The sequence below is a fragment of the Phoxinus phoxinus genome, assembly GCF_949152265.1.
Source record: "Phoxinus phoxinus genome assembly, chromosome: 10".
Classification (NCBI taxonomy): domain Eukaryota; kingdom Metazoa; phylum Chordata; class Actinopteri; order Cypriniformes; family Leuciscidae; genus Phoxinus; species Phoxinus phoxinus.
Genome location: NC_136885.1, coordinates 6,117,378 through 6,144,845, shown reverse-complemented (window position 1 = coordinate 6,144,845; position 27,468 = coordinate 6,117,378). Strand labels below are relative to the sequence as shown.

The window sequence follows — 27,468 nt, the reverse complement described above, 5'->3', positions numbered from 1 at the left end:
GCAACATTACACACTAACTAAAGTTAGAAAAGTGAAATCATACTCAACCGCCCCTTTAATACAATATGATCTGCCCATGTGACCAGACAAAATAATTTTGACTTGTTTCTCAGTTTTGAAAAACAAGCAAAAAGGTTTATAGGGCAAGACATTCTGGAGACTTTAAAAGCAGAAATGTGCACCTTGTTTTTTTGTTGAAGGGTCATGAAACCCTAAACCCAATTTTCTGAGATTATAACAGAGGTATGTGTGTTGAACACCATTGAAGACAATGTTAGTATCTGTTAGATTTAATAGTAGGGCAAAATGGTTAAATTTGAGTTTTTATCTGCTATTTTCGTCTTCCGGGTTTAAAAGCTTCATCGTGTGACGTGACAGTGCACATACGTGCGTTGATGACTCATCGGTATCTCATAATTATTAATGAGACTGAGCTTTCATATCCTATGAGAAGACACTGTCTCTTAATTATTCATGACACCACATGGATCTTTCCAATGACAGTGTGATATTGTCAATTGTCAACACAGTCAAACTGTGATATTGCGCAGTAGATGAGTGAGGCAATCATGGGACGCAAGTGTTTGTATTCGTGGTGCAATAGTTCAAGTGCGTTGCATATGTTTCCCCGCGGTGCTGCCAGGACTCTGGCTCCGGGCGGTTGGTTGGCCATCAACCACGGACACATCTGTTGCAAAATTAGACGTTTATGAATACAAACGTTTCACTAATTTCAGATCGGACTTTTGCCTGCAGAAGGGTTTTTGTTCTTCTCTTTTTAGTTGCCTACCATTCTGACACGTCTCCCATCCGCGCGGCCTCCGGTTCGTCCATGTTTTCCTCCACAGTCACGGCAGTGGCTAATGGTTCAAATAGACAGGGCAGAGGACCTGCACCGCCATCCATTATGTCTCTGTTTAGCCCCGGGGATTCAGGAGGAGAGAAGTCCTGAGTGTACTGTGTACTTTTTTTTAAAACTGAAAATGTATTATTTTCAAATATATGCATTTATAGTGTGTATATAAACAACTGACATTATAAGTATACAGGTACATTTAATGTTTTATTCGATAGAATTCGATTACAGGGCGTTCAGTAATAATAAGGACAGAAATAAGGTGTCCGTGTATTTCATTAGACTTTAACTTTGCCAGCTATAAAAAAAAAATCAAGCATTTTTTACTCACATTTTACCACAGATTTTTAATGACAATCGATATGCATGGGCCACTGGCCAATGACAGTTATCCCCATAGATATACATAATAAAGGCTAGATGTCTTAAGGTGGAGTCTCGAACGGTATCACCTGGCGGCCATCTTGTCACAGGGAAGCTTTCTGTAAGGTGAGTGATCAGCACGAACACAAATCCTCTTATCTCGCTGAAATCTTGACGGATTTACAAACGGTTTGGTTTCTTACAAACGTTATTAACGTGGCTATAATTCTGGATGCTTGAACATGTTGAAATATATAATATTATAATTATTGATAAGTATGCAGTGTCATAACTACATTTCTGACGTTTATAACAAACCAAACCGTTTGAAAATCGGTAGAAAATTGAGCAAGTTATGGTTATTTAAAAAGTACATGCACCATTAAAACACAATGTTACGAGTGAGCGAGCCCCCTGTGGCAAGATGGCCGCTGTGTGCGGACGTCGACCTCCATTGGCCAGCAGCGCGGGCGAGACATCTAGCCTTTATTATATGATATCTATGGTCATCCCTGCCGTGCCATACCACACCCACTCCGCTCCCTTCTCACAGCCATCCACGCCCATTTAAGTTACATTTTTCAAAAATATTGTGAGCTAGACTTGAGCTGAAAGAGGGGGGGTTTCATGACCCTTTAAGGGTACACTATTTAACTTTAAGTCAAGACATCATCAATCCTTCCAAAATGTGTTTTTGTCTTACCCTAATTCACTATGGTAAGCCTATTATAAGTGCTTGTATTTTAAATCTAGCGGGATGGTTTTCGTGGGAAATTGTGTACTTGCGTCACACTCTCATCATATCCGTAAATAAAAGAAATGAGCCGCTAAATCTCAAACCTCCAAGGAATCACCTGCTTTAAACAAACGGCGAACAGAGTCTGCTGGAGAAAAGAGAGCGCAGCAGAGCTCGTAATAAAACAAGAATCAACATTGGCTTGGCTTGGCTTTTCGGAGATGGTGAGAACTGAGGGATTTTAAAAAAAAATGTAAGTGACGCTGAGAAAGGTATTTATTTAATGTATAAATTGCCATATGTAGCTCTCTAACGGAGTTCATTGTTGTAGCGCTGTGCTGTCATTTATTTTCAAGGAAGTACTGTCTATTAATGGCTAAATCTACAGTAACGTCTTCAGCTAGTCAGCTTGACTGGTTGTATCTCTTAAGCCAAGCAGTGAATGTTTTATGAGCAGTAGGAGAACCATATTCAACCACAGTCACGCAGCGCTGAAGCACAACCAAAACAATGGGTCTCATTCACTAAGTATGCATACACACCAATTTGTGCTTTGGGTCTACAAGAACAGTTTCATGCTTGAACGTTCAAGAATCCCCCCCCCCCCTCCCACACATTATTCTTCACATTTTTGCAGCACCTCTCTTCGCAGTCTGTCAGTAACGCTCTGTTTAGTTCTTTCTTATGAAGCTCCTCCTCCTTAAAGCACAATGTGCTCTGATTGGTCAACCGGATCAGTGTGCTCTGATTGGTCAACCGGATCAGTGTGCTCTGATTGGTCGGCTGAATTAGTGTGTTGTGATTGGTCAACCGGATCAGTGTGTTGTGATTGGTCAACCACTTCGAGCTTGTTTGGGAGATGCCCCGCCCCTTACATAACCGTCAGTTTTAACACACTACTAACCAACTCAACCAGGCCCCGCCCCTTTATTTTGCACATTAATTATTTAAATGAGGAATATTTTGACGTGCTTGTTCTCAGAAGAAAGTCAAGGCTACAATGGAGGCGTTTCAGGGAGTTCAGAAACACTGACACTGATATAGAGAAGAACTCCCGCTGGAGGGACTTTGTGCTTTGTAACTTTATTCATGCTCAAACAGCAACATTACACAATATAGAAAGTTGAAAATGTAAAAAAAAAAGCATAAGAGGTCCTCTTTAAAGGCTCTTCATGGAACCATCGAAGTCACTGGTTTAGTGTGGTAATCAGCAGCATGTGACCGATGCGGGCCATAGAGCTTAACTTGAATTAAACCCAGAACAATCCTTTAACCGCTGTTATTCTGTATAAAAATGGTTTCATGTGTGATTTCACAGAAGTATTACGTCTTCAGTAGATTCATGTTTTAGCGGGGGTTCAGAGGAGGACACGCTCATGTGCTTTGGTTTGAATGAAAATAACTTTCCACTATAAATATACAGTCCATTTCATGTGGTTCTGTTGCATCAAAGGGGAGGCGAAAAACAGGACAAAATCAGGGAAACACAAAAACACAGCCGGGTTCGTTTTGCAATAGAATTCAATTGTGAAAAAATATATATTTTCAGCAGATTTTATGTTTTGAGGTTGGTGCTTTAATTATTTCAGTCCTGCCCTGTACTACTAATGTAAAAAACATAAAAATATCACTTAAAAGCAAACTGTCTGCTGAATCATGAGAAAACAAGGCATGTCTTTTGAGTTTTCACTTTTCATCTGCAGCGTTTGGCTGTGATTTGTAATTTCCTAGTTGCATCATGGCCCATTTTCGCATCTAGTGTAGACAAAATGCTTGTAGCTGGCATCTTGTCGCCGGTTTTGAAGATGTCAATAAAAAAAACATAATAATTTTGCCTTGTATAAGTCCTGAGTATGTTGACATTTACCGCTTTTCCTCACAGGTAAGGACCGTGTATTTAACACCCCGCTGTGTGAGCAAGGCATTGTGGGGTTCGGGATCGGTGCAGCCGTCGCCGGAGCCACTGCTATTGCAGAGATTCAGTTTGCAGACTACATTTACCCAGCATTCGATCAGGTGAGCTTGTTTACAAGGGTCTTTTCTTTATAAACACCATCATGGATATTTCTTTATAAATGTACTTAAGGAGATAATTTTTTTTATGTTAGATAAAGGGTTAGTTCACCCAAAAGGTTCACTTAATGTGTTCAACAATGTGCTGGAATCATTCCTCCGAGACTTTGGTCCATATTGTCATGATCGCATCACACACTTGCTGCAGATTTGTCGGTACTCAGTACTCGGGTGTGCTGTGGCATTTAAACGATGCTTAATTGGTACTAAACTGGTACTAAGGGCCAAACTTGTGCCAAGAAAATATCCTGTACCCCATTTACACCACCAGCAGCCTGAACCGTTGATTATAGCCATGATGGATCTATGTTGTTTACGCCAAATTCTGACGTAAACTAGACGTCTAGAGATGGTTGAGCATGAAAATCCCAGTAGATCAGCAGTTTCTGAAATACTCAGACCAGCCCGGCCGGCACCAACAACCATGACATGTTCAAAGTCACTTAAATCACCTTTCTTCCTCGTTCTGATGCTCAGTTTGAACATCTTGACCATGTCTACATGCCTAAATGAGTTGCATTACATGCATTGCTGTCATGTGATTATCTGATTAGATATTTTTATTAACAAACAGGTGTACCTAATAAAGTGGGCAGTGAGTGTATTATAATAATAATTACTAGATAATATATAAAATTACTACATTAACAACACCATTTTTCTACTAAAATTTTACTGTAAAATAAGATTCAAGAATTTTTTTTTTTTTTAAACTTTAATCTCAACTTTACAACTTTAATTTCTTAATTTTCAAACGTTAAATCTTTTTTATGCTCACACAGCAACATTACACACTTACTAAAGTAGTAAAAGTGAAAAAGCATAATGGGACCCCTTTAATGTTTTCATATCAGGATGCAATGCTCTCTGTTTGTGGACCGCATGAGCGCTCTCAGGTTAGTCAGGATGCAGTTTTGGGGTGTTTGTGAGACGCTGGCCGGCTGATCTGTAGGAGGAAGCGTCTGTCTGTCTGTCTGTCTGTCTGTCTGTCTGTCTGTCTGTCTGTCTGTCTGTCTGTCGCCGATGTTTTCCGCGTGTCCTCGCCTCACTGAAGATGGATGAGTTTTCCCTTCATTGTCAAGGCAACCGAATACCAGATGCAATAATGGGGGAATATTTTACAGGAACGCTTCACACCACGTAGAGTCTCTTAACATCCTAAATCTGACCGTCCAGCGAGCAAAGGATTTGAGTCTGGACAATATCTGATATTTCTGGGAGCTCTTTCACATGCTTTATTCTCTTCATTATCATATCATTATTCTCTTCATTATCATATCATTATGCCACCTTTAGAGTCGGTAAAACCCTCATTTACATGGTTCCTTCCAGGCATTTGTTGTCGAGCATTGTAAGAGAATTTCCTGGCTCCACGCTGTTTATTTTAAAATGCTTTGGTGACTATGGCAGGAAATATCGCCTTTTAAACTAAAGCGTTTTATGAGCGGAGCTTTGGATGGGTCTTTTCTTGCACACAGATGTGAGTTGTAAATGTAAAGCCCTTTTTCTGTGTCTTCTTCTGCTGTTGAAGATCGTGAATGAAGCGGCTAAGTACCGGTACCGTTCTGGGAACATGTTTGACTGTGGGAAGCTGACCATCAGATCCCCGTGGGGCTGCGTGGGTCACGGCTCGCTCTATCACTCCCAGAGTCCAGAGGCCTTCTTCGCACACTGTCCTGGAATCAAGGTGAATCGCACAAGAAATTATATTTTCATAACAGAAAATTAAGCCTGTTTTTATGGCCATTGAGATGTTTCGCATTATTTGACTCTTGGTGCTATTTTCATGACCGTTTTTCACCAAAGTTGTCTTAATATGCTTTGAAAATCTTGTATTCAGTCAGTTAATGGGTTCTGTTAGGGCCGTGACACACCAAGCCTATAGACGGCCGTCAGCAAGCATCTGTCGATGTACCTTTATCGACAGAAAACAAATCATTATATTATTTCCCACGCTCATTCACAGCATCTTCAAACTACGCCTTTTATTGTTTTGAATAAGCGACCTCTAGTGGCGAAACTTACCAACCGTGCCTTTAACTACAACTATTACTGTTAAAATAAATATTAGATGAAAAATGTACAATTGGAAATTGCCTTGATAATTAACTGAAATATGTTTAAGCGAATGTATAAAAAAAATATATATATATATATGTATATTTACAGGTGAAACTCAAATTCGAATATCGTGCAAAAGTTCATTTATTTCAGTAATTCAACTTAAAAGGTGAAACTAATATATTATATAGACTCATTACATGCAAAGTGAGATATTTCAAGCCTTTATTTGTTATAATTTTGATGATTATGGCTTACAGCTTATGAAAACCTTTTCACAATATTCTAATTTTGAATTTGGAGCCATATTCATCAAAATTATAACAAATAAAGGCTTGTAATATCTCCCTTTGCATGTAATGACTCCATATAATATATTAGTTTCACCTTTTAAGTTGAATTACTGAAATTAACTTTTCAACTATATTCGAATTTTTCGAGTTACACCTGTGTGTATATGTGTGTATAATATATATATATATATATATATATATATATATATTGTATATATATGTGTGTGTGTGTGTGTGTGTGTGTGAGAGATGCGCGGGTCAATGTATAAACAACCCGCACCCGACCGACGTTTTCAACTAACCCGCCCGCAACTCGGACCTAAAAAAAAAAGCAAGAAAATATTGTACCCGACCCGCTTCCTGACCCGCGTTTTTTTAAAGTAGCTATAGTAAATGCTCATCGCATCATGGGCCATAGACGGAGGAACTAGGGGTGCGCATTTTTCTGAATGCTGTATGATATAGCCTAGTGTTTTGTAATACAGGCTTGATTTATTCATTTATTTTGTTTCATTTTCTTAACAATTAAGATGCTGCATGTGTTTATCCAGTCTAATCGAAGTGTGCGTCTCTCCCCTGACTTTCCCAACAAAAATCCCCCCCGCCCCTCTCAGCAAATACATAAAACTGACATTACTGAGCTATATGCGTTTAAAAGTAGCCTTATTAAAATGGCACAATGGCATTGCTTAGTTCAACGCGTTGGGAAATCGGGCATTTTGTCCCGCGTCAGCATTTATTCAAAAGTTAATAATGCGCTCAACATTCAAAAGGTAAATAAGGATTTCCCACTTTCATCTGCAGACTGCTCGTGCGTCATCCTCGCGCCAGTTATTCAGACGATAAAGTGTAGACCTATGTATTTCATAGAAAATTGTGTCTAGTAGTAGCATACTATATAAATTACAAAGGTTTAATTGGCATTTTTATTTCAAACGACCCGACCGACCACGACCCGAATATCATTAAAAATATTTTTGGATGACTCGTAACCGCAGGCACCCGCTCATTTTGGATCAACCCGCGCATCACTGAGATATATATATATATATATAATAAAAAATAAAAAAAACTACTTACTAAACTTTCAATTGAAAATGAAAATATAAAAATAAAAGCTTATTAAAAATAGTCTATAATAATACTAAAGTAACACTGGTCTGTATGGGCTTTAAGCTGAAGCACGAGACTGTGTGATTTGTGTGATTTGACCTGACATGTACAACGTTTCAAACAATTGTTTTGGTTTCCAAGTGCATCAACACCGAGATTGTCGTAGGCCATGAAGGATTTTGTTCACAAAAGGGGAATATAATAATAAACTCACCAGTCTGTGATAGATTGTACAGAAAACGCTCTTTACTCATCTCACGCTGCATCAAAACACTCAGGAAATTGCAGTATGAATCACATTCAAAGCAGATCGATGCTTGACTCACTATGAAGGGACCTGCACCTGCATCATCTGGATCAGTCACATGACCACAGACGGGACACTTAATGAGCCGACACACAGAGTGTCAGAGCTGATGTAACCTCACCGCTGCTCTTCACTCCTCAGTTTGATTCTCATCATAACACAAATCTTTATGCACCAAATCTTATGAAGTCTTCTTCTGTAATGGTCTATTCGGTTAGGTCAGTTTGAAAATCCGTGTTTCTGCAGGAATGCTTTTTCCTGGTTTTTGATAGCAAGTCACTTTTTTTAAATCTAGAGGCATCTTTAAAATGAACCCAGTTTTGAGACGCAGCAATGCCTTTTGATCAGTGTGTGTCCTTATAAATGTACCAATGACCTGTTTAACTTTTTTTTTTTTCTTTAATAAAACACATTTTTTTTTCCCCTTCTTTCTCTCTCTGTTAGATTGTTGTGCCGAGAGGTCCGGTTCAGGCCAAGGGTCTTCTTCTGTCCTGCATTGATGATCAAAACCCATGCATCTTCTTTGAGCCTAAAATCCTGTACAGAGCAGCAGGTGAGAGGAGGTTTTTTTTTTTCCATACATCATCACTGTTGGTCACCTTTTACATCTTTATGTCCCAATTTTTAACCATTGAAAAGTATTAAAAACAGCTTGTAACTAAACCTCATAACTGTTGGTCTAACCTCATGACTCCACTCTATCGTGAATGAAGTGCCACACACTTTTTGGACTGTCCCTGCTTGTTTGACATGCAAGGATAAATAAAGAACTGGTTGATTTGAATAAGTAAATCTTAAATAAGTAAAACTTCTGTGATTTGGGAAAAGCCTGTAAAAGTCCTGGCAGAAAGCAATGCATAAGCATTTTTTTGTTGATGTCCACCTCTACAAACTGGTACTAAGTACACCACTTCCTTACTTGAGTGAAAGTACAGATACTACTGGTCAAATATTACTCCGCTACAAGTAAAAGTTGTAAAGACCGATTTTTACTTAAGTAAAAGTACAGAAGTACTCGTTTTTAAAAGTACTTGAGTATCAAAAGTGAATGTCAATGCATTGTTTTATTATTGTTGTATGTAATACTTGCAGTACCTTATGCCTCTGAATCTACACCTGCCTACCCTCATATCAATATCACATGTATTTCTAGAACACAGTTCCCAGTTGTGGAATTGAATGTGAGATTGCATTTAATAACGTCCACAATGGATTCGGACACCCAAATGGCTGTACCCTCAAATTGTGCCCTATTTAAAGTTTTTTATTAATATGTTTGCCTTACTGTTATCTATAAGATAGTATGCTCCAAAACAATAACAAAATTTGCATTTAGAAGACCAAACCCAGCGTTGAAATTTGAAATGAAAATCAGGTTGACGTCAGAATCCAACGTCAGATTGACATTAATCTTCAACGTTTGACAGATTTTGTATTGTGGTTGAAAATGTAAATCGGGTTGACGTCAGAAACTAACATCAGTCGAGTTCTGACGTCAACCAGACTTTAATTTCCAACTAAAATGCAACCCCTGCAACCAAAATCATCCCCTGACTGACGTTACTACTTTCTACTCAAGGTCCTGGACAGAAATGTAGTGGAGTAAAAAGTATGATATTTTTCTTTCAAATGTAGTGAAGTTAAAGTAAAAAGTTTCCAGAAAATATTATACTCAAGTAAAGTACAGATACTCAACTTTTTTTTGGAAATAGGCTCATTTTACAACTCCCCCAGAGTTAAACAGTTGAGTTTTACCGTTTTCGAATCCATTCAGCCGAACTCCGGGTCTGACAGTACCACTTTTAGCATAGCTTAGCATAGATCATTGATTCTGATGAGTCCAGTAGCATTTCTTTCAAAATGACCATCGAGTTTCAATATTTTTCCTATTTAAAACTTGACTCTTCTGTAGTTAAACCGTGTACTAAGATCGACGGAAAATGTAAAGTTGCGATTTTCTAAGCCTATATGGCTAGCTACTCTCATTCCGGCGTAAGAATCAAGGAACTGTGCGGCCGTACCATGGGTGCAGCAGGCGTAATGATAGACATGTATAGAAAGGCTAGATGGCTCAAGGCGGAGTCAGCTGTGTCGTCACTTGGCGGCCATCTTAGGTCAGGAGACTGCGCTGCTGCTGTGGACGGAAGGTGAGTGACATACGCCAACTAAAATGCTCGTAACTTGCTGAATTCTTGACGGATTTACAAACGGTTTGGTTTATTACAAACCTTATTAACGTGGCTATGATTTGTGCTGATGCCGATGTTTAATAAACTCCGTGGCTATAATTTTTCACAAGTATGCAGTTAAATAGCCGCATCCCTGACGTTTATGACACACCAAGCCGTTTGAAAATCGGTTGAAAATTGAGCAAAATATAGTTATTTCAGCTCTACATGCACAATAGACTTTAATGTTATAACTGGACGAGCGGTCCTGTCCTAAGATGGCCGCCGTGTGACGTCGTCGGGTCCCATTGGCTCTCAGCGCCGGTAAGCCATCTAGCCTTTCTATACATGTCTATGGGCGTAATGATATGACGAAGCACCTGAAAATAAGTTTGTGTAGTTTTTAGGCGGCAAATTAGGTTTCCTGTGCGATTAGCCATGGTTCTGTGCGTAGTAAATCTAAATCGTCTCTCACAAATGTGTCCATGCTACAAGGCACACTCCCTGTGCAAGCAGGTTGTCACGTTGGTTTGTTGACGGCAAGTGCTTCGTCATATCATTACGCTGCTGCACCCATGGTACGGCCGCACAGTTCCTTGATTCTTACGCCGGAATGAGAGTAGTTCCTAGCCATATAGGCTTGGAAAATCGCAACTTTTAATTTTCCGTCGGTCTTAGTACACGGTTTAACTACAGAAGAGTCAAGTTTTAAATAGGTAAAATTTGGCTAAATTTTTTTTTTTTTTGGCTCGAGGTCATGGTGCAAAGGACCCTTGGCTGATATTACTCCAAACCATCCCTTTAGGATCAAGAAAGTGACATTGTAAAAACACTAACTGGCTGATGAAAGCACAGTCTCAGTTCTTCACTAGTCACAATCCTGATCTGTAATGTCAAAGAGAAGAACCTCCAGAACACATCTGTCATAATGCAATGAAATATTGGCTGTTTTTATATATTGCAAATGACAACATTTTGTTGAAAATACAGGGTTACTGTGGAATAGAGAGTCTTTTCTCCCACATAATTATGTAGTTACAGCATCATCCATCTGGGGTTCATCTAACAACCACAGCCAAAACTCACCAGCCGCACTTTCAGACATCGGTTAGGAGGAGAATATTTGGTGCAGTTTAAAGCACAAGCTCTAAACGACACAATCCTCATGTCCAAAGAAATTATGAAATAAAGAGTGGAAAAGGAAAGTGATGCAGTTTTAAGGAAGTCAATGCAAGTGTTGTTTGCCATGAGGAATATTTGTGTCCCGATGCCCTGGTTTAGATCTGCTCTCTGTCTCTTCATGTTCACTCTCAAATCTGACTTATTGTCTCTCAAGAATTGTATTGAATGACTTTAATTTCCTGACTGAACATTGGAGCTTGTTTTAGGATCTTTGGCTCTTTATCATTATTTGGTTTTAATTTTAGTGCAGAGCTTTTCTTTTTCTTTTTCCGTGCAGTTATTCTTACACGATAGGAATAAATCATTCAGCCATTCAGTTTATATAAATCTTGAATCTGGAATTTTCCAATTTCCACCTTGTTTTTTTTTTTTAATCGTCATTATTGCCAACATTGAATTTAATGTCATAAATTGTAACTCATGCAAGTTTAGTTGGCCTTAAATACGGTTTTGATTTATTACATGATATTTAGAAATTCACATCACCTTCTATGTAAAATTAGATTGAAGTTTCTGAAGCACATGTTAGTGCTTGGTAAATCGTCCCCTTGCAGTACTAGGGTGTTGCTGTGTGGTTGCTAAGGTGTTCTTAAGGCTTTTAGCATGTGGCTGTGTGGTTGCTAAGGTTGGCCTAAGGTTGGCTTTTAGCATGTGGCTGTGTGGTTGCTAAGGTGTTAAGGCTTTAATCATGTGGCTGTGTGGTTGCTAAGGTTGGCTTTTAGCATGTGGTTGTGTGGTTGCTACGGTGTTAAGGCTTTAATCATGTGGCTGTGTGGTTGCTAAGGTTGGCTTTTAGCATGTGGCTGTGTGGTTGCTAAGGTGTTAAGGCTTTAATCATGTGGCTGTGTGGTTGCTAAGGTGTTCAGGCTTTAATCGTGTGGCTGTTTGGTTGCTACGGTTGGCTTTTAGCATGTGGCTGTGTGGTTGCTAAGGTGTTAAGGCTTTAATCATGTGGCTGTGTGGTTGCTAAGGTTGGCTTTTAGCATGTGGCTGTGTGGTTGCTAAGGTGTTAAGGCTTTAATCATGTGGCTGTGTGGTTGCTAAGGTTGGCTTTTAGCATGTGGCTGTGTGGTTGCTAAGGTGTTAAGGCTTTAATCATGTGGCTGTGTGGTTGCTAAGGTTGGCTTTTAGCATGTGGCTGTGTGGTTGCTAAGGTGTTAAGGCTTTAATCATCTGGCTGTGTGGTTGCTAAGGTGTTAAGGCTTTAATCATGTGGTTGCTAAGGTGTTAAGGCTTTAATCATCTGGCTGTGTGGTTGCTAAGGTGTTAAGGCTTTAATCATGTGGCTGTGTGGTTGCTAAGGTGTTAAGGCTTTAATCATGTGGCTGTGTGGTTGCTAAGGTGTTAAGGCTTTAATCATGTGGCTGTGTGGTTGCTAAGGTGTTAAGGCTTTAATCATGTGGCTGTGTGGTTGCTAAGGTGTTAAGGCTTTAATCGTGTGGCTGTTTGGTTGCTACGGTTGGCTTTTAGCATGTGGTTGATAAGGTGTTAAGGCTTTAATCATGTGGCTGTGTGGTTGCTAAGACAGTGTTCTTAAGGCTTTAGCATGTGGTTGCTAGGGTGCTCTGCCAAGAGTCAAACTCCAAGGCTAGTTATGTTTCGAGATTTTAACATTGTCAATACACGCCTATAATCCACAATGCTGTCTACACTGCACACATGCAGTTATCTACACATCAGATACCTTAGGGGAAATTATATTCATATGAGGTATCTTTCATGTTTTTTGCATAAACATGTATCTTTCTCCATCTCTGAATACGGTTTTTATTAAAGAGTGGTTTTACCATTAAATCCAGCAGTATTTTTAATGATAGAGTGTGTGTCAGCTGGAAACACACATCGGGCATCCAACAACCTACCACTCGAAAGAATCTGGACCATTAGTGATGCACTTTTACTCGACCTCATCAATCACTTGAACCCTAGGGTAAAACCTCCTGACCACAAATCAGTGAGCTCCGCCTGAACCACTCCACTCAGACCATCAATGCCATCAAGATTTAAATCGAGTGTGATGCATAGCATTTATTTATTTATTTTTGTCCGCAAGAATCATGTTGATGTTGGAAGCAAGAAACGGGCTGTGAATAAACATCGGAGTCACTGTCAGTAGAAAGTGAATTAATTTGTTCTTTGCAACTGAGCCTTCGATTGGATAAGCGGAGCTGCTCGTGTGTGCGGTCCTACATGTAGCTTACTTAAGAAACAAATAGCAGCCGTAGTAACTTTACATTGTAATTCTACATACTAGCAGTGTTTGACATTAACACCCGCCAACCCACCAAATGTGTGTGTATTTCAGCAGTGGTGTGTAACGCAGTCACTCCTACTGGCCATTTTGGGGGGTTGAATTTTATATAATATAAATTTTTCAATTCTTTTAAAAAGGCTTCTGAAATAATAGTAGTACTAGTAGTAAATTGATGCAGTTTTAAGGAAGTCAATGCAAGTGTTGTTTGCCATGAGGAATATTTGTCTCCCGATGCCTCGGTTTAGATCTGCTCTGTCTCTTCATGTTCACTCCTTCAAATAAGTCAAATCTGACTTATTGTCTCAAGAATTTTGTTGAATGACTTTAATATCCTGACTGAACATTGGAGCTTGTTTTATGATCTTTGGCTCTTTATCATTATTTGGTTTAGATTTTAGAGCGGGGCTTTTCTTTTTCTTATAGTAGTAGTGCATTCGGTCTTAAAGTGACACATTTAACATTTATTGTATTAATAAAACTTCGATGGATCCACAAAGCTGGCAATGAGGTATGTATTGGGGTGCAAAGGATCACAAAATTAACTATTCGGGTCAGCAAAACAAAAACAAAAGTCACAAATATAACTTTGCTTTCCAAAGCATCTTGTGTTAGATTAAACTGGGAAGGGTCATAGCACTTGTATATTGTTGTCCTATTGTTAGTTTAAAGGTACAATATGTAATAATTTTGTAATAAAATATCCAAAAATCACTTGCACAGTGTGATATATTTCCTGCAGTTGTGTACTTACAATATCCCAAAATTTTCCAAAAAATGATAATTTCAGAGAAATTCCAAAAAATTATAATTTCAGAGAAATTCCAATTTTAAGTAATTGGCCGTCCCGGAAAACCTGTTCACTTGTCACAAGTAGTTTTTGCTTTGGTATTGAAGTACTTAACACTATAGAACTCCCAAGACGGTCATTTTGACCGTTTTTAAATTTTACAGTGTAATAACTTTGTTAAAATAAAATCAATTTGGCTGTAGGACTCTGACTTTTCCTAACTATGTATATATGTTATTTTGACACTGTTATTTTATTAAAATCACAAAACAGTTCTGACTATTTCTACCTAGAATGGCCATAGCGGACGCATTATTAATACATAAATCCGTGAAATTTCGCACCTATTGGTACCCGTTTGCGCCGTTCAGATGAGCCCACTTGGAGGAAGACGTGTTAACCTTTTGTTCGTTAATATTTTTTGTTCACTGAAAATCGTTCTAAAGCAGTTCGTTTTCTTGTTTAGCCTGTTTTTGTGTGCAAGTACTGGATTGTGCTGCATTCGTGTCCATGAAAGTGTTTAATGTATTAAAATGTTTATAGTGTTTTTGTTATTTTATATATGTTATAAGTTATTATTGTATCATAAGATTTGTTTTTATTGTACAAAGAAAAAATGTATCAATTAGGCTGGAAAATACATTCTCACATTTGAATTTAAATTTTGTGTCCTTGTCTTTATTATTAGCCTACCTACCGTAACATTGTAGATCCATTTATTTTTAGATTTTGTATTGATTATTGAACTTATTTACAAACAGGGCTGTAGGCTAACTGTATGAACGGTACGGTCTTTTCACGTTGTGAAGTGCGGTGGGAAAAAAATTGACGCAAAAACTTTCCTCACATAGAGAGGCAGCACCTATCAGGGCAATCTTTCTTTTGTGCTAGTAGCGATAGCGTCATAACATGATGACAGAAATTAAAAGCTTCATTGGAAAACATAAAAAGAAGGTTCCAATGTAGATATGACATGACGAAAATAACGTTCAGTACGGCCATATGAACATCAAAGTATGAACGGTCAAAATGACCGCTATGGTTGTTCTAGTAGTTTTGGAATTCCGGTAGTTCTAGTGTTAAAGTGTACTTTAAGTAATAAATGGAAAGCAAAGTTACATTTGTGACACTTTTTTTTGTTGCTGATCTGAAAAATTATCCAAACCGTCAATTTTGTGATCCTTTGCACCCCAATACCTCATTGCCAGCTTTGTGGATCCATCGAAGTTTTATTAATACAATAAATATTGATTTGGTTTGCCATGGTTATTCTTAATTATATGAAATCATTAAACTAATCATAATAAAAAATAACAGGAATAAGCACCTTAAGTGTTATTAATTGTATTTAGGCTAAACTGTATTTTTAATATCTTAAAATCTCCTGTCCAAGCAGCTTTTAGCACTAAAACAAGAGATCTTAGCACCCTCACTCAACCGTTATAATTAGATACATTTATCACAATATTTTTCTCCTGTTTATTGAACATCTTGACAGCGTTTCATTTCTTGTTCTTGATCGATATGCAAAGATGTTTTATTGCTATACTGGTTTGTTATTCTGAGGTTATTATAATCAGATGTGCAGCAGGCAAACTACAATACAAAAAATCCTGGAGCAGCGTGCTGTGTGTATCGCTGCTTCGCATTACTTCAGGGTTTAGAGCCAGTTTAAAGAACAAGATGGTTTTTATTAACCTGTGGGCCAAAAGCCTATGAGACTCTGTTAAAACCAAAGTCCCTTTAAGACAAGTCATTTCACTCGGCCGCCATCTTTGAAACGCCAAGTGCAGCTCCTATCTCTTTGAATGGGAAAACATCAAATTCTCCAAAACTCTTCACCAAGCTTACGATTAAATTTCATATTTGAAATCATCTATGAAATCTGACAACAACTGTCATAAATTTTGTTTCTAAATGCTAAAATTAGACCGTTTCTGTAGCAAGCGGAGCTTCTAACGGCAGCTGCAGTGATGCGATGACTTTACTAGTCAACGATTGGCTCTTTCATTTAGAAGGCGGGGCTTATTCGCCATATTGGCCATTGCACTTCTCCCATTCATAAGTAATTGAGTTCCTATATATCAAGTCTTTGGTACTGATCATAAACTGAACTGCTGTTGAAGCAACGTTAAGAATAATTCTAAGCTAGTAGGTTTTCAAAAAGTTGCATTACCAAAAAAGTAAAGTACTTTTAAACGTATTCCAATTTTTATAGTAAAATAACTGTAATACTTCTTCCAAAGTACATGTGAAACATTAAAAGCGCTCCGTCTTAGCTCTTCCTGTTTTTCCCCAAAAGAAAGTTTTTGCTTAAAGTCCAAGTGGAAAATAGACACATACTGGTAAAGAAAAGATCATATGGATTTTTCCCACAAGCCTCTGTTTCTAATTCCGAGCAAAAGTACAGTCCTCCTTACCAACCAAAGTCAACTTCAACAATTTCCAACAAAATTACTTTAAACCTCATTGTCAAAAGCAGCAAGATTTCCCAGAAAGCGCAAGATTTCCCAGAAGGCGGCACAGACAATGACTTCAATAAGCATATAAACGGGGGATGTGGAAAATGTCTCTAATTAAACATAATTTAGCCATAAAGATAATTCAGCATGAATCAAAAACAAAACCTCATGAGTTATGACCGCTGTGAAAAGTTCTTTCTTCACTCATCATGCTGTCAGGTGAGACGACAACCTTTCTTTAGCTAGTTATCTTGTTTCTTCCAGCCGTGCAAAACCCCAGGGTTTTGGGGCCCTGGAGAAATTTTGACATGCCTTGACATTTGTGCTTTTTTCAGTTGCTTTAAAACATATTAATGGCTAATGTCTGATTACACTGTATTCAGCACAAACAGGACTACAATAATATGCGAGTACAATAAAATAGCATGTATGTACATGTGTGTATTTATGAGAAAATGACGTTTATGCGTGTTTGTTGAAAAAACTAAACTAAACGTTAAGTCACTGAAATAATGCCATATAACACATAGTAAACATTTGTTCACAAGACTTTTCAGAACTGCATCTTGTAGCCTAGAGTTTTTTTTCTTCAAAAGGATGTGAAAATGACGGAGTAGTTTAAGTCTATGTTGCTGCTATGTGAAAAAACCCAGCAAAACGTGCCGGCGCGTTTGCCGACCCTAGAGGGTTAACTCGCTTGTCACTGAACATCATGAAACATTTCCCCCCCTTGTCCTTCAAGATATGTTCTCAGACTTGTATTCCACCAATATAGCAAAATAACGGTTTCCTCCGCAGTTTATGGATTTAATCACAACCCTATAAAGTCAACCGTATCACGTTTTATACGCAAATTTCTCTAAATGATCTCAACTTAGTTCAAAATCCTGTTGCACACCGTCTACTTCATGCCTTCTGTCGTCTGATCGATAGTTAATACTTTTTTAGCACATAAAACCGCTTTAATATAATTGTTAAAACGTCCACATTCAGCTCATGTTTTAAGCGTATTTTTGCTCTGAAATCTTTACTAATTAAAAAAAAAAGGATAACATAAGAATAACTATTGTAAGGTTAGTGATATTTCAAAATGAACACTTACTGGACTAAAGTAACTTAGGTTATCCATAGATCAACAAGATATTATTGATTTTTTTGTCTAAAAGTTCAATAAAGTATTTCCATATGTCAGGCTTTACAGGGTGACTGTGCCTCTTCTCTCTCTGGTGATGTGTGATTTTTTTTTTTTTTAATTATTATTTTTTTTTTTTCTGCAGTGGAGCAGGTTCCCACAGAAGCCTATCACATCCCTCTCTCCCAGGCCGAGGTCCTGCAGGAGGGCAGCGATCTCACGCTCGTGGCCTGGGGAACACAGGTACGCTTGTAAGAACGGTGTGTTCACCGTCAGATCATGATTTCCAAAGCTCTCTGGGTGTCCCTCAGCTCAGCTCAGGCTTATCCTGCTTTATGACTGATGTCCCTCATGACGAAGTGCAGAGAGAAAACTGAGAAAACAAGAACTTCCCAGGCGTGTTTCTAATCTAATCTAATACTGTTCTTTTTTCGGTTCATTCATTCCTCTGAGACTATATACATGTGAACCTCGAAAAATTTGAATATCGTGCAAAAGTTCATTTATTTCAGTAATTCAACTTAAAAGGCGAAACTAATATATTATTATAGACTCATTACATGCAAAGTGAGATATTTCAAGCCTTTATTTGTTATAATTTTGATGATTATGGCTTACAGTTTATGAAAACCCCAAATTCAAAATTAGAATATTGTGAAAAGGTTTTCATAAGCTGGAAGCCATAATCATCAAAATTATAACAAATAAAGGCTTGAAATATCTCACTTTGCATGTAATGAGTCTATATAATATATTAGTTTCGCCTTTTAAGTTGAATTACTGAAATAAATGAACTTTTACACGATATTCTAATTTTTCGAGGTTCACCTGTACATGAGCAACACAAGCTAGGACTGGGAGATGAATGAAATATTTATGATATGCACTACCGTTTGGGGTCAGAAAGAAATTATTTTATTTCAGTTAGATTGGCAAAAGTGACAGTAAAGACATGTTACAAAAGATTTCCTTTTCAAATAAATGCGGTTCTTTTTAACTTTCTGTTAATCGTAGAATCTGGAAAAATAAAATGTATCACAGTTCCACAAAAATATTAAGCCTTACGACTGTTTTCAAATTTGATAATAGCTCTTGAGCATCAAATCATCATATTATAATAATTTTCGAAGGATCATGTGACACTGAAGACTGGAGTAATGATGCTGAAAATTCTGCTTTGATCACAGGAATAAATTACAATTGTAAAATATTTAAACAGTTCTTTTAAATTGTAATAATATTTCACAATATTTCTGTTTTACTGTATTTTGATTAAATAAAATGCCACTTTGGTGAGAATAAGAGAATTCTTTCAGAAACGGAAACATTGTTGTATTGCTTTATGGCATTTCATGTTTTTAAATATTTTTATGTACACACAAACATTGCAGTTGATTTTATAATTTTTTGTATAGTTATATAATTTTTTTTTACTCCATTGTTTTAAACATTTAAAATTTACTTTATACAATCTTCAATTTTTTTTTTCAATTATTAAGACACGTTTATTAGCTGTCACCTCGTCTGAACACAAACATAACCTCAACATTGGCTCTGAAACGGCTGCCAACAATAGAACCAAGTGTCAGAACTTAGTCTAGCGTTGACTGCGAGTTAACCTTTGATCTTTGGGTTACAGGTACATGTGATGAGGGAAGTGGCTGCCATGGCACAGGAAAAGCTGGGTGTCTCCTGTGAGCTCATCGACCTTCAGACCATTTTGCCTTGGGATAAAGAGACCGTTTGCAAGGTACGATCTGAACGCACACATGATTTCCTCTTAATGGGATGGTTTACCCCAAATGAACAATTTAATTTATTTACCATACAAGCTGAATGACCCTCTTTCATGAAGCACAGGAGGAGATATTTACCGGAAGCTGCTGTTTCCTAAAGAATGAAAGTGAAAGTTTATTCAGGCTTTTGACCTTTAAAAAGGACACAGAAGTGCCTTAAAAGTATCATTCCTATTTATATATTATTCCAGCTAATAATAATAATATTTTTTTTTTTTTTCAATGAAATGAATGTACTATATTTTAGTTTAATAGTTTGTATTTTTAGGGGATTTTATGCTGCTAAATTATAGTTATGATCCATTTATTGCCTGTTTATCACTTTTTTTCATAGACCTGAAAACGTTTTTTGTTTTGTTTTTCTGTGGTTAATCTTTAAACCTTTGGGACACAGACTTTAAGTTTTGTCTCTTTTTAAAGAAGACACTTGGCAGATTATTGCCAATTTATTATTTAAAAAAAATTAAAGTGAAACAAAAAAAAAGTTATTGAAGTTTGTTTATTAATGTGAAAAATGCATAATTCTAGTTTGACATTTTCTATGAAATATATATTTTTCAAAACAAGTTTTTACTCTAAAACTGAGAAAATCAAAGCCAGTAATCTAAACAGGTTGTGCTCCAAATTTGAGGTTGATATCTAAAAAAAAGATTAGCATACAGCAAGATTTTGTTTGGGCGCAGTACCAAAAATTTCCACTAGATGTAATTCGCTTCCCAATCGCTAACAATACAAGTGTCCCTTTAATTAAAATGTGCAATTTAATTTACAGACTGAAAAACTTTTAATGCTGTTTTCTAACAGTTTGGACTTTAATAAAGAGAGAAAACCTGCACTTAACTTTTTCACAGGCATCTTGTTTTCATAGTTAGTCTAGCAATATTTCGATTATCACAGAATTGCTGTTGGGATGTTATTATCGGTACCGTGAGCCATGTATCGTATCGTGAGGCACCCTGTGATTCCCACCCCTAGTCATGAGAAAATACCTATCAAATTAGATTAGTAATATTGCTTTATGGTGGTGCTTTTCATTGTATGATAATCTCCCAAATAGTACTGATCTAAAAAGTAATTGCTCTGGCAGGATCAGTGTAATAGAGTAGCATGTCTTATTGAATCTTTGCAGTAGATTATTGTTTTGGCAGTGTGGTCAGGGAGATGTAGATTCTCATGGGTTGTTTGTTGGAAAGCAGCTTCTTAAATAAACATTAAACCCATTAAACCGCCTCCATGAAACTCATTAGTGTGTTTACAGTAAAGCACTACACACTGCTGTTCACCGGTCTGTTCAGAAACTTTGTTTTTTTACTTTCCCCTATCAATTTGTACATAATCTCCTTTATTTGCTCCACACACACGTGCTATAACAGTGTTTGGATGTTGCGCACGGGCATTGCTTTAGATTCACAATATCAAATCGAGTGCCTGCATGTTTCAAATGCTGCACAATCTTTTTGAGTCTTCACTTTTCTGGTGTAAGCAGGTTTATTTCCTTATATTAACTGTAGACATGATCTGCTTATAAACACAAGGCACGTTTCCATTACAGATTTGCGCAAAACTTTAGCAAATTTTTTTTTCTAGTGCCGCTTTTCCACTACACAGTACCTACTCGACTCGCCTTTGTTTGGTTTTCCACTGTGTAAAAGTTGTACCGGTACCTGCTTCCAGGTACTTTTTTTCGTAGGCGATACTAAAATGTCACGTGACACACGGCAGACTGCTGATTGGTCAGAGAGAATCGTCACTATTCACTGCATCATCATTGCACGCGCCAGATGGAGTATCCTGAATAACCCCGACATTTTTAAATAGTTTTGCCAGAGACTGCGTGATATACCCATTACTAATATTATGTAAAACAGCATACACTCGATTTCCTCCATTGTTCTGTGTGTGTGGGTAGCGGGTGTGTGTCGCGTCGCTATGACGACCAGGTACTATTGTGGAGGTACTATCTGCAATGGAAAACGGAGCGAAACGCGAGGCGAGTCGAGTTAAGTTGAGCTGGTACTGGTAACTGGCGCCATAAGGCTGTGTTTACACGGAAACGATCTGAAGAGAAAACGCAAAAGCGGCGTTGCGTTAATGCTGCTGCTTTGACCCTCGGTGCTCTTCGCGTGTCGCTCAAATTAATTGGATTTTTTTTTTTGTCAATGAAATTAATGCTATATTTTAGTTTTATAATGTTTTGTTATTTTCCTGTACTGACGCATGCCTGTGATGTAAACGCGTACGCGACGCCTTCACGGTCTAGCAGACATTTGCGTTTTTAGCGTTTTTACCCTTTAGACAGGAACGCGTTTTTTTATTATTTTCCACTCTGGAGGGTGGTTTCACTTTTTTGCGTTTTTAAGCCCCAAAAACACCATCGCCGTGTAAACGAAAGGCACATCCGATAAAATATTTTTACTTTTTCACCCGCGAGCGTTCTCGTGTAAACGGGGCCTAAATATCGCCAAAAAACGATTGAGAAATGACGCTGTTTCCATTAACCGATGCAATCGACTAAAACGTGATTTATTTTTTTCCCTCTCGCAATAAGTCATTCCAGAAATCATGGCGACAGACGTTGGTAGGTTTATGTATATCCCAGTCACTGCACTGGCCATTATTATTAATGGAAGGAGACGTGTGTGTGTTATCCACTTATTAATGGCAAGGAAAGACCCTTGTACTTGAGAGCGGCACATATGAGGAGTTTCTGGGTGTTTCTCCTCATATCTGCTTCGAGGTCTTGATTTTGGCATTTCTTTGAGGTTTAGAATCCAGTATTCCCAGAATTTCTTTGTTTTATGAATTTAATAAATAACTCTGTTATGTCTCGTATTCTCTGAACACACCGCGTCATCTACGCCAGGTGACTGTAAATGCACAAAAACTGTTTCCATTGCAGTGTTGCGAAATATTTATTTTTCGAATTGCCTGAAAAACCTCATGCGAGCGTATAAACTTTTTAGCGATAAATAGTTTTTGCGAAATTGACGTGTTTCCATTGAGCGTGTTTTCAATTTGCGCAATTTGAATGGTAATGGAAACACGGCTACAGTCACACAATAGCTGCTGTTTTATTTCAAACCACACAAACTTTGTTTAAAAGTCTGTTTTTTGCCGTCTTTACAATAAATGCCATTTGGTTTGCTAATGTAATGCAGAGACGCTCATATGTCAAGCGTTCAGTGCTTTTGGGGTCGCGGTAAATCGTGTGCCATTATTTGGTAGCAGTGTAGAGAGTGACTTTGTAATTAAACAATTTGCAATGAAATGGAACAACTGAAGCAATTGAAGAGCATGGTTTGTTTGTGACCCAAGAAAATGCAGTTGTGTTCTATTAACTTCAATAATAATCAATATCAAAGCGCAGAGCAGAAACATTTTGAATCCAGATGTGCATCGAGCTTCACTGAAAGAAGCAAACAAACATGCAGATCTCTGAATGCTCAATGTGTTTGCTGTTGTTGTGGGACCAACAGATGAACGCATTGACTACTCCAGTAAATATAGAGCGACGTAAAACAAAGGCCAATATTTGAAGGTTTATGATCAATGTAAAATGCACTTTTAAAAGTAAAAGGCACAAAACAAAGCTTGTTTTGCACCATGTTTGTTCATTTGACTTTATGTCTGTGTAATGTCTAAGATTAAAAAACAGAAAAACTAATTCTGCCCCACTTACATCCTCACACAGTGTTTGTATGTTTACAGAAGACTTGAAATATGGCGCATATACAGACTAATGTTGATGATATTTTTTCTTTGTGTCATTTTTTTGTTGGACAACCTCAGTCCTCATTCAATGTCCTTTCACTGAAACGCTGAATATGTTTAATTCACCTTTAGTGGATTGAGGTGGAGCAAAAAATAAGCTTTAGGGCAATTTATCTCCAGAGCCTTTTGGATTGTGAATTAATTTTTTGCTAGTCTATGATTAATGATGATTGATGAACAGCTTGTGGATAAATCTCAGTGAGAAATTGTTTTGCATAAAGAAGAAATCAAGCCTATTGTAGCACCATTAAGACCTATGTCTTTTATTCAATATTGTGATGTTGTTTGAGTGAAGCACCAAAATCTTCACAAATAAAGAAAAAAATTGCAGTGAAATACAATTAAAATGAACCTGGATGCAATGACTAATTTATTTATTTAGTAATTTAGCATGCACTAAATTTGTCCACACTGAGCATTAAACAGCTGTGTGACGTAGGCATGTGTGACATCATATGTGATGTTTAATATAGAGCTGTGTTGAGTGACTTTCGACCAATCAGATTTCATGATGGGCTGGGCTAGCCATTTTTTTTATACCGTTGCATTTAGTTTTAACAAAATATTTGATGCAAAAAAACTTTGAAATGTGGTTTTAGTTTGTTTTCTTCGAGTATCTGCTGTGCATTGAGAGAAAGTATTGAGTGAGGTTTCTGTCTTGAGAATGGATATCTGAGCTTTAATTTGATCTTGAAGTGCTTTGCCAGAGAGGAGGTCCGTAAATCCTGTCACATTATAATCAGTGTTTTAAAAATGGAAATTGTAGCTTATTTCCTCCATTCCTGAAGCTTTGGTCCTGATTTTCTTCCTCCCTGAGCCCTGGCCTGCACTTTCATTCTTCTTTTCGTTCGGGTCTGAAGTTGTTGTGAGTGTAGCGAGCTGAAGTTGAAGCTGTTTCGCAGTGGCTCTTACGGCCTGTGCTGTTTGAAGTTTTTCTGACGGCTCACGCTAAATGCATGTCGTCTCAGAAACGTCCAGGATCTGTAATTTCAGCCTGCCGAATGTCTAGACCAGCCTTTCTCAAACTTTTTTTCAGTCAGGGCACCTTTCAAAAGTGCATAAAATCTCAAGGCACCCCGACCCCAGTGTAAAATATCATTTAAAAACACTGCATAACCCAAATGTAAATGCAAATATCCTGTTTATTTAGACAGGACAGTGATGAACAGAGCATAATACGAACTGTAAATAACAATAATAATAACAACTTTATAGCACCTTTAAAAACACAGGTTTGCAAAGTAATTCACAAAATAATTAATCAGAGACACAAATGCCATAAAACCGTAAGAGGTAGACCGCCCAATACAAGAACTCAACAACAAATCCAGACCAGGAGAACTAAAATTAAGTGCTGGATGCAGTTAAAATAAAATAAAAAGGGGCAGACATGACAAAAATAAATAAAATCAGATACAATACGATAAGAAAAAGATGCATGTTAAAAAATGCACAAGAGATAAGCAGGAATGTTTTTCCATATAGTGCTTGTTTTCATCCGTGCCATATGTGCATGCACACACACCCACACACACAAACAATAATCCGCAACGAGAAAGGGAGAAAGATGCGCGCATGCAGCGCGCATACGCGCTCACACAAGCTGGGGGTGACCACAATCAATGAGAGACGTGAGCCTGGTGCGACGCACACAGCCGCCCTATCCTGGCAGGGATGGATGAGAGGCAGACACGGAGCTCCTGGTCCACAGTCCTCAGTCGCTCCCTTTACTTGTTCTTGATGTACGTCAGGCTTGAAAAGCTCAGTTCGCACAGATAAGTTGTGGAGAAGGGTAGCAAAATAGCAACAGCGCTACTTGAAGCCACTGGATACTCTTTTTTCACTGAAATCCAAAACCTGTCCAATTCCATGTCACCAAATCTCATTTTCAATGTGCGGTCTTCCCTGATCTCCATCAGTTGCTCCTGTGTTGGCAGTGGCCAGTCCTTTGCGCTCTCCAGCGCGCTTGAACTCCAAGGATCAAGGACCCAGTCAAACTGTGCATAAGACTCCGATGGAAAATAATGATTAAATCGCTCATCGAGAGATTTCAGATGCTGGGTTATGAGATCAGAAAGTGTACTGCTGTTTACATGCACATTGCACAGGGGAAACATATCCAGCCTGCCCTGTCCCACAAAGGAACGCCAGAGTGTGAGCTTAGATCTGAAGCCACGCAGTTTGTCAGACGAGGAGAGGAGGTTTTCTTCTTTGCCTTGCATTTTAATGTTCAGCTCATTGAGGTGCTTAAAGATGTCAGCCAAATACGCGAGTTTTAGGCACCATTGCTCATCTGCGAGCAGCTTCTGTCTCATCTGCGAGCAGCTTCTGTCTATATTTTTTCTTCAGTCAAGAACACTCTGAGTTCTTCTCTTAACTCGCACAATAGGCCCAAAACCTTCCCCCGTGACAGCCAGCGGACTGCCGTGTGTAGCAACAAGCTCTGATGCTCTGCCCCCATTTCCTCGCACAGAATCGAAAACAGACGGCTCTTTAACGGGCGCGCCTTTATGAAATTAACAATGTCCACTGCTCTGTCAAGCACGTCCGAAAGTTCTTTTGGGAGCGTCTTTGCAGCAAGTGCCTCTCTGTGAAGGAAGCAGTGGGTTGTTCGGATGTCAGGGTTTTGCTGTTTGGCCCTGCTAATGAAACCTTTGGCACAGCCCGTCATTGCAGCTGCACCATCAGTACAGATACTAATACAGTTCTTCCAACTCAATCCTCCCTTTTCAATATACTCAGTTGTCACACGGTAAATTTCTTCTCCTGTTGTTTTGTTTGGCAGCGGTTTGCAAAATAAAAAATTCTCTCTAATACGGTCCCCATCCACAAACCGAACATTTGCCAAGAGCTGAGCGTGCCCACTCACGTCCGTTGACTCATCAAGTTGTAAAGAAAAATGTCCACTTGTCTTGATTTTCCCCAAAACGACATCTTCAATGTCCACAGACATGTCATTGATTCGCCTCCCTATTGTACAATTCGACAGCGGGACCTTTGAAATTTCTTTTGCAGCTTGAGGCCCTAGCATTTTGTTCACTATTGCTGTACATGCTGGCATAATTACAGTTTCTGCAATAGTGTGAGGCGTCTTTGTTTTAGCTACTATTTCAGCTACAAGGTAGCTAGCTTCCAGTGCCTTCTCCGAGACTTTAGCGGATTTAATCATCATTTGTTCTTGACGGCTTTGTTGACTTTTCATTCTAACAAAATATTCAGGATCCTTGTCAGCAAGTGATGGATGATTGGTGGTCAGGTGTCTTTTAAGTTTGCTCGGAACCATCCCTTGGTTTGACAGTTTCATCCCACATATTAGACACAAAGGGAGAGGGCATGTTGCATCCCCAGTACTGATGAAACCAAATTTTAGGTAATTGTCGTTGTATGTTCTCTTTTTAGCCTTGTCAACCTTTTCGATCTTTGGTGCCGACTCAGAGCTGGTGGAGGAAGTAGTAGGCTGAGGCTCCATTTCACAGTAAAAACTTTCCGGTTCTTGTGGGGCTTTTCTTTTTAAAAAACAATCCATGATGCTGTTGCTTGTTTCTTGCTCTTTGTGAAATCAAATGTATTTTCGCGGTTAAATTCAAATGTGCTTTGGCGCGTTGGCTGGCGCTGAGCCAGAGACAGACGCGCTCAGTGCTTGTCATATATCACAACTATTCAGTGTTTTCAACCACATAATGTTTATTTTAGGTTTCAGACATTTAAGAATCACATAAGTACTAAAAAAACATTTTTTGAGTTTGTAAAATACACACTGATGTCTAAGAAAGCGGAAATAATAATCATTTATATTATAAAAAGACGACAAGTTTTATTCATATCAGATACACATTGTGTAAGTAGGTCTACATTTTACCCTATTCTTCTCCCAGTTCACCAGCCACTTACTTTCATGTATTTCGGGAGAAGTGGATGAATTGACGTGTTCTCTGACCTGTGGCACAGACTAACATGGCACCGCCCATCGCGCATTCAGCTCAACTAACGCGATCGTTATAAAGGTGTTTATACAACAAAACACATCCACATGCACATATTTGACAATCGGAATATCAGTGTTTCATACTATAGCTAATAAATGTGTGACTATTTAGAATAAAAAAGGAAAAAT

At 38.2% G+C, this 27,468-nt stretch overlaps 1 protein-coding gene across 2 annotated transcripts in view; it reads left to right on the top strand.

Annotated features, from left to right (window-relative positions):
• bckdhb (branched chain keto acid dehydrogenase E1 subunit beta) overlaps positions 1-27,468 on the top strand; it is a 98,691-nt gene that overhangs the window by 25,949 nt on the left and 45,274 nt on the right. For both annotated transcript variants that reach the window (XM_079624929.1, XM_079624928.1), the window contains exons 4-8: positions 3,838-3,971; positions 5,560-5,715; positions 8,247-8,355; positions 17,933-18,030; positions 19,427-19,537. In XM_079624929.1, the coding sequence (XP_079481055.1) occupies positions 3,838-3,971; positions 5,560-5,715; positions 8,247-8,355; positions 17,933-18,030; positions 19,427-19,537 (608 nt within the window). The remainder of the gene's footprint in view (positions 1-3,837; positions 3,972-5,559; positions 5,716-8,246; positions 8,356-17,932; positions 18,031-19,426; positions 19,538-27,468) is intronic.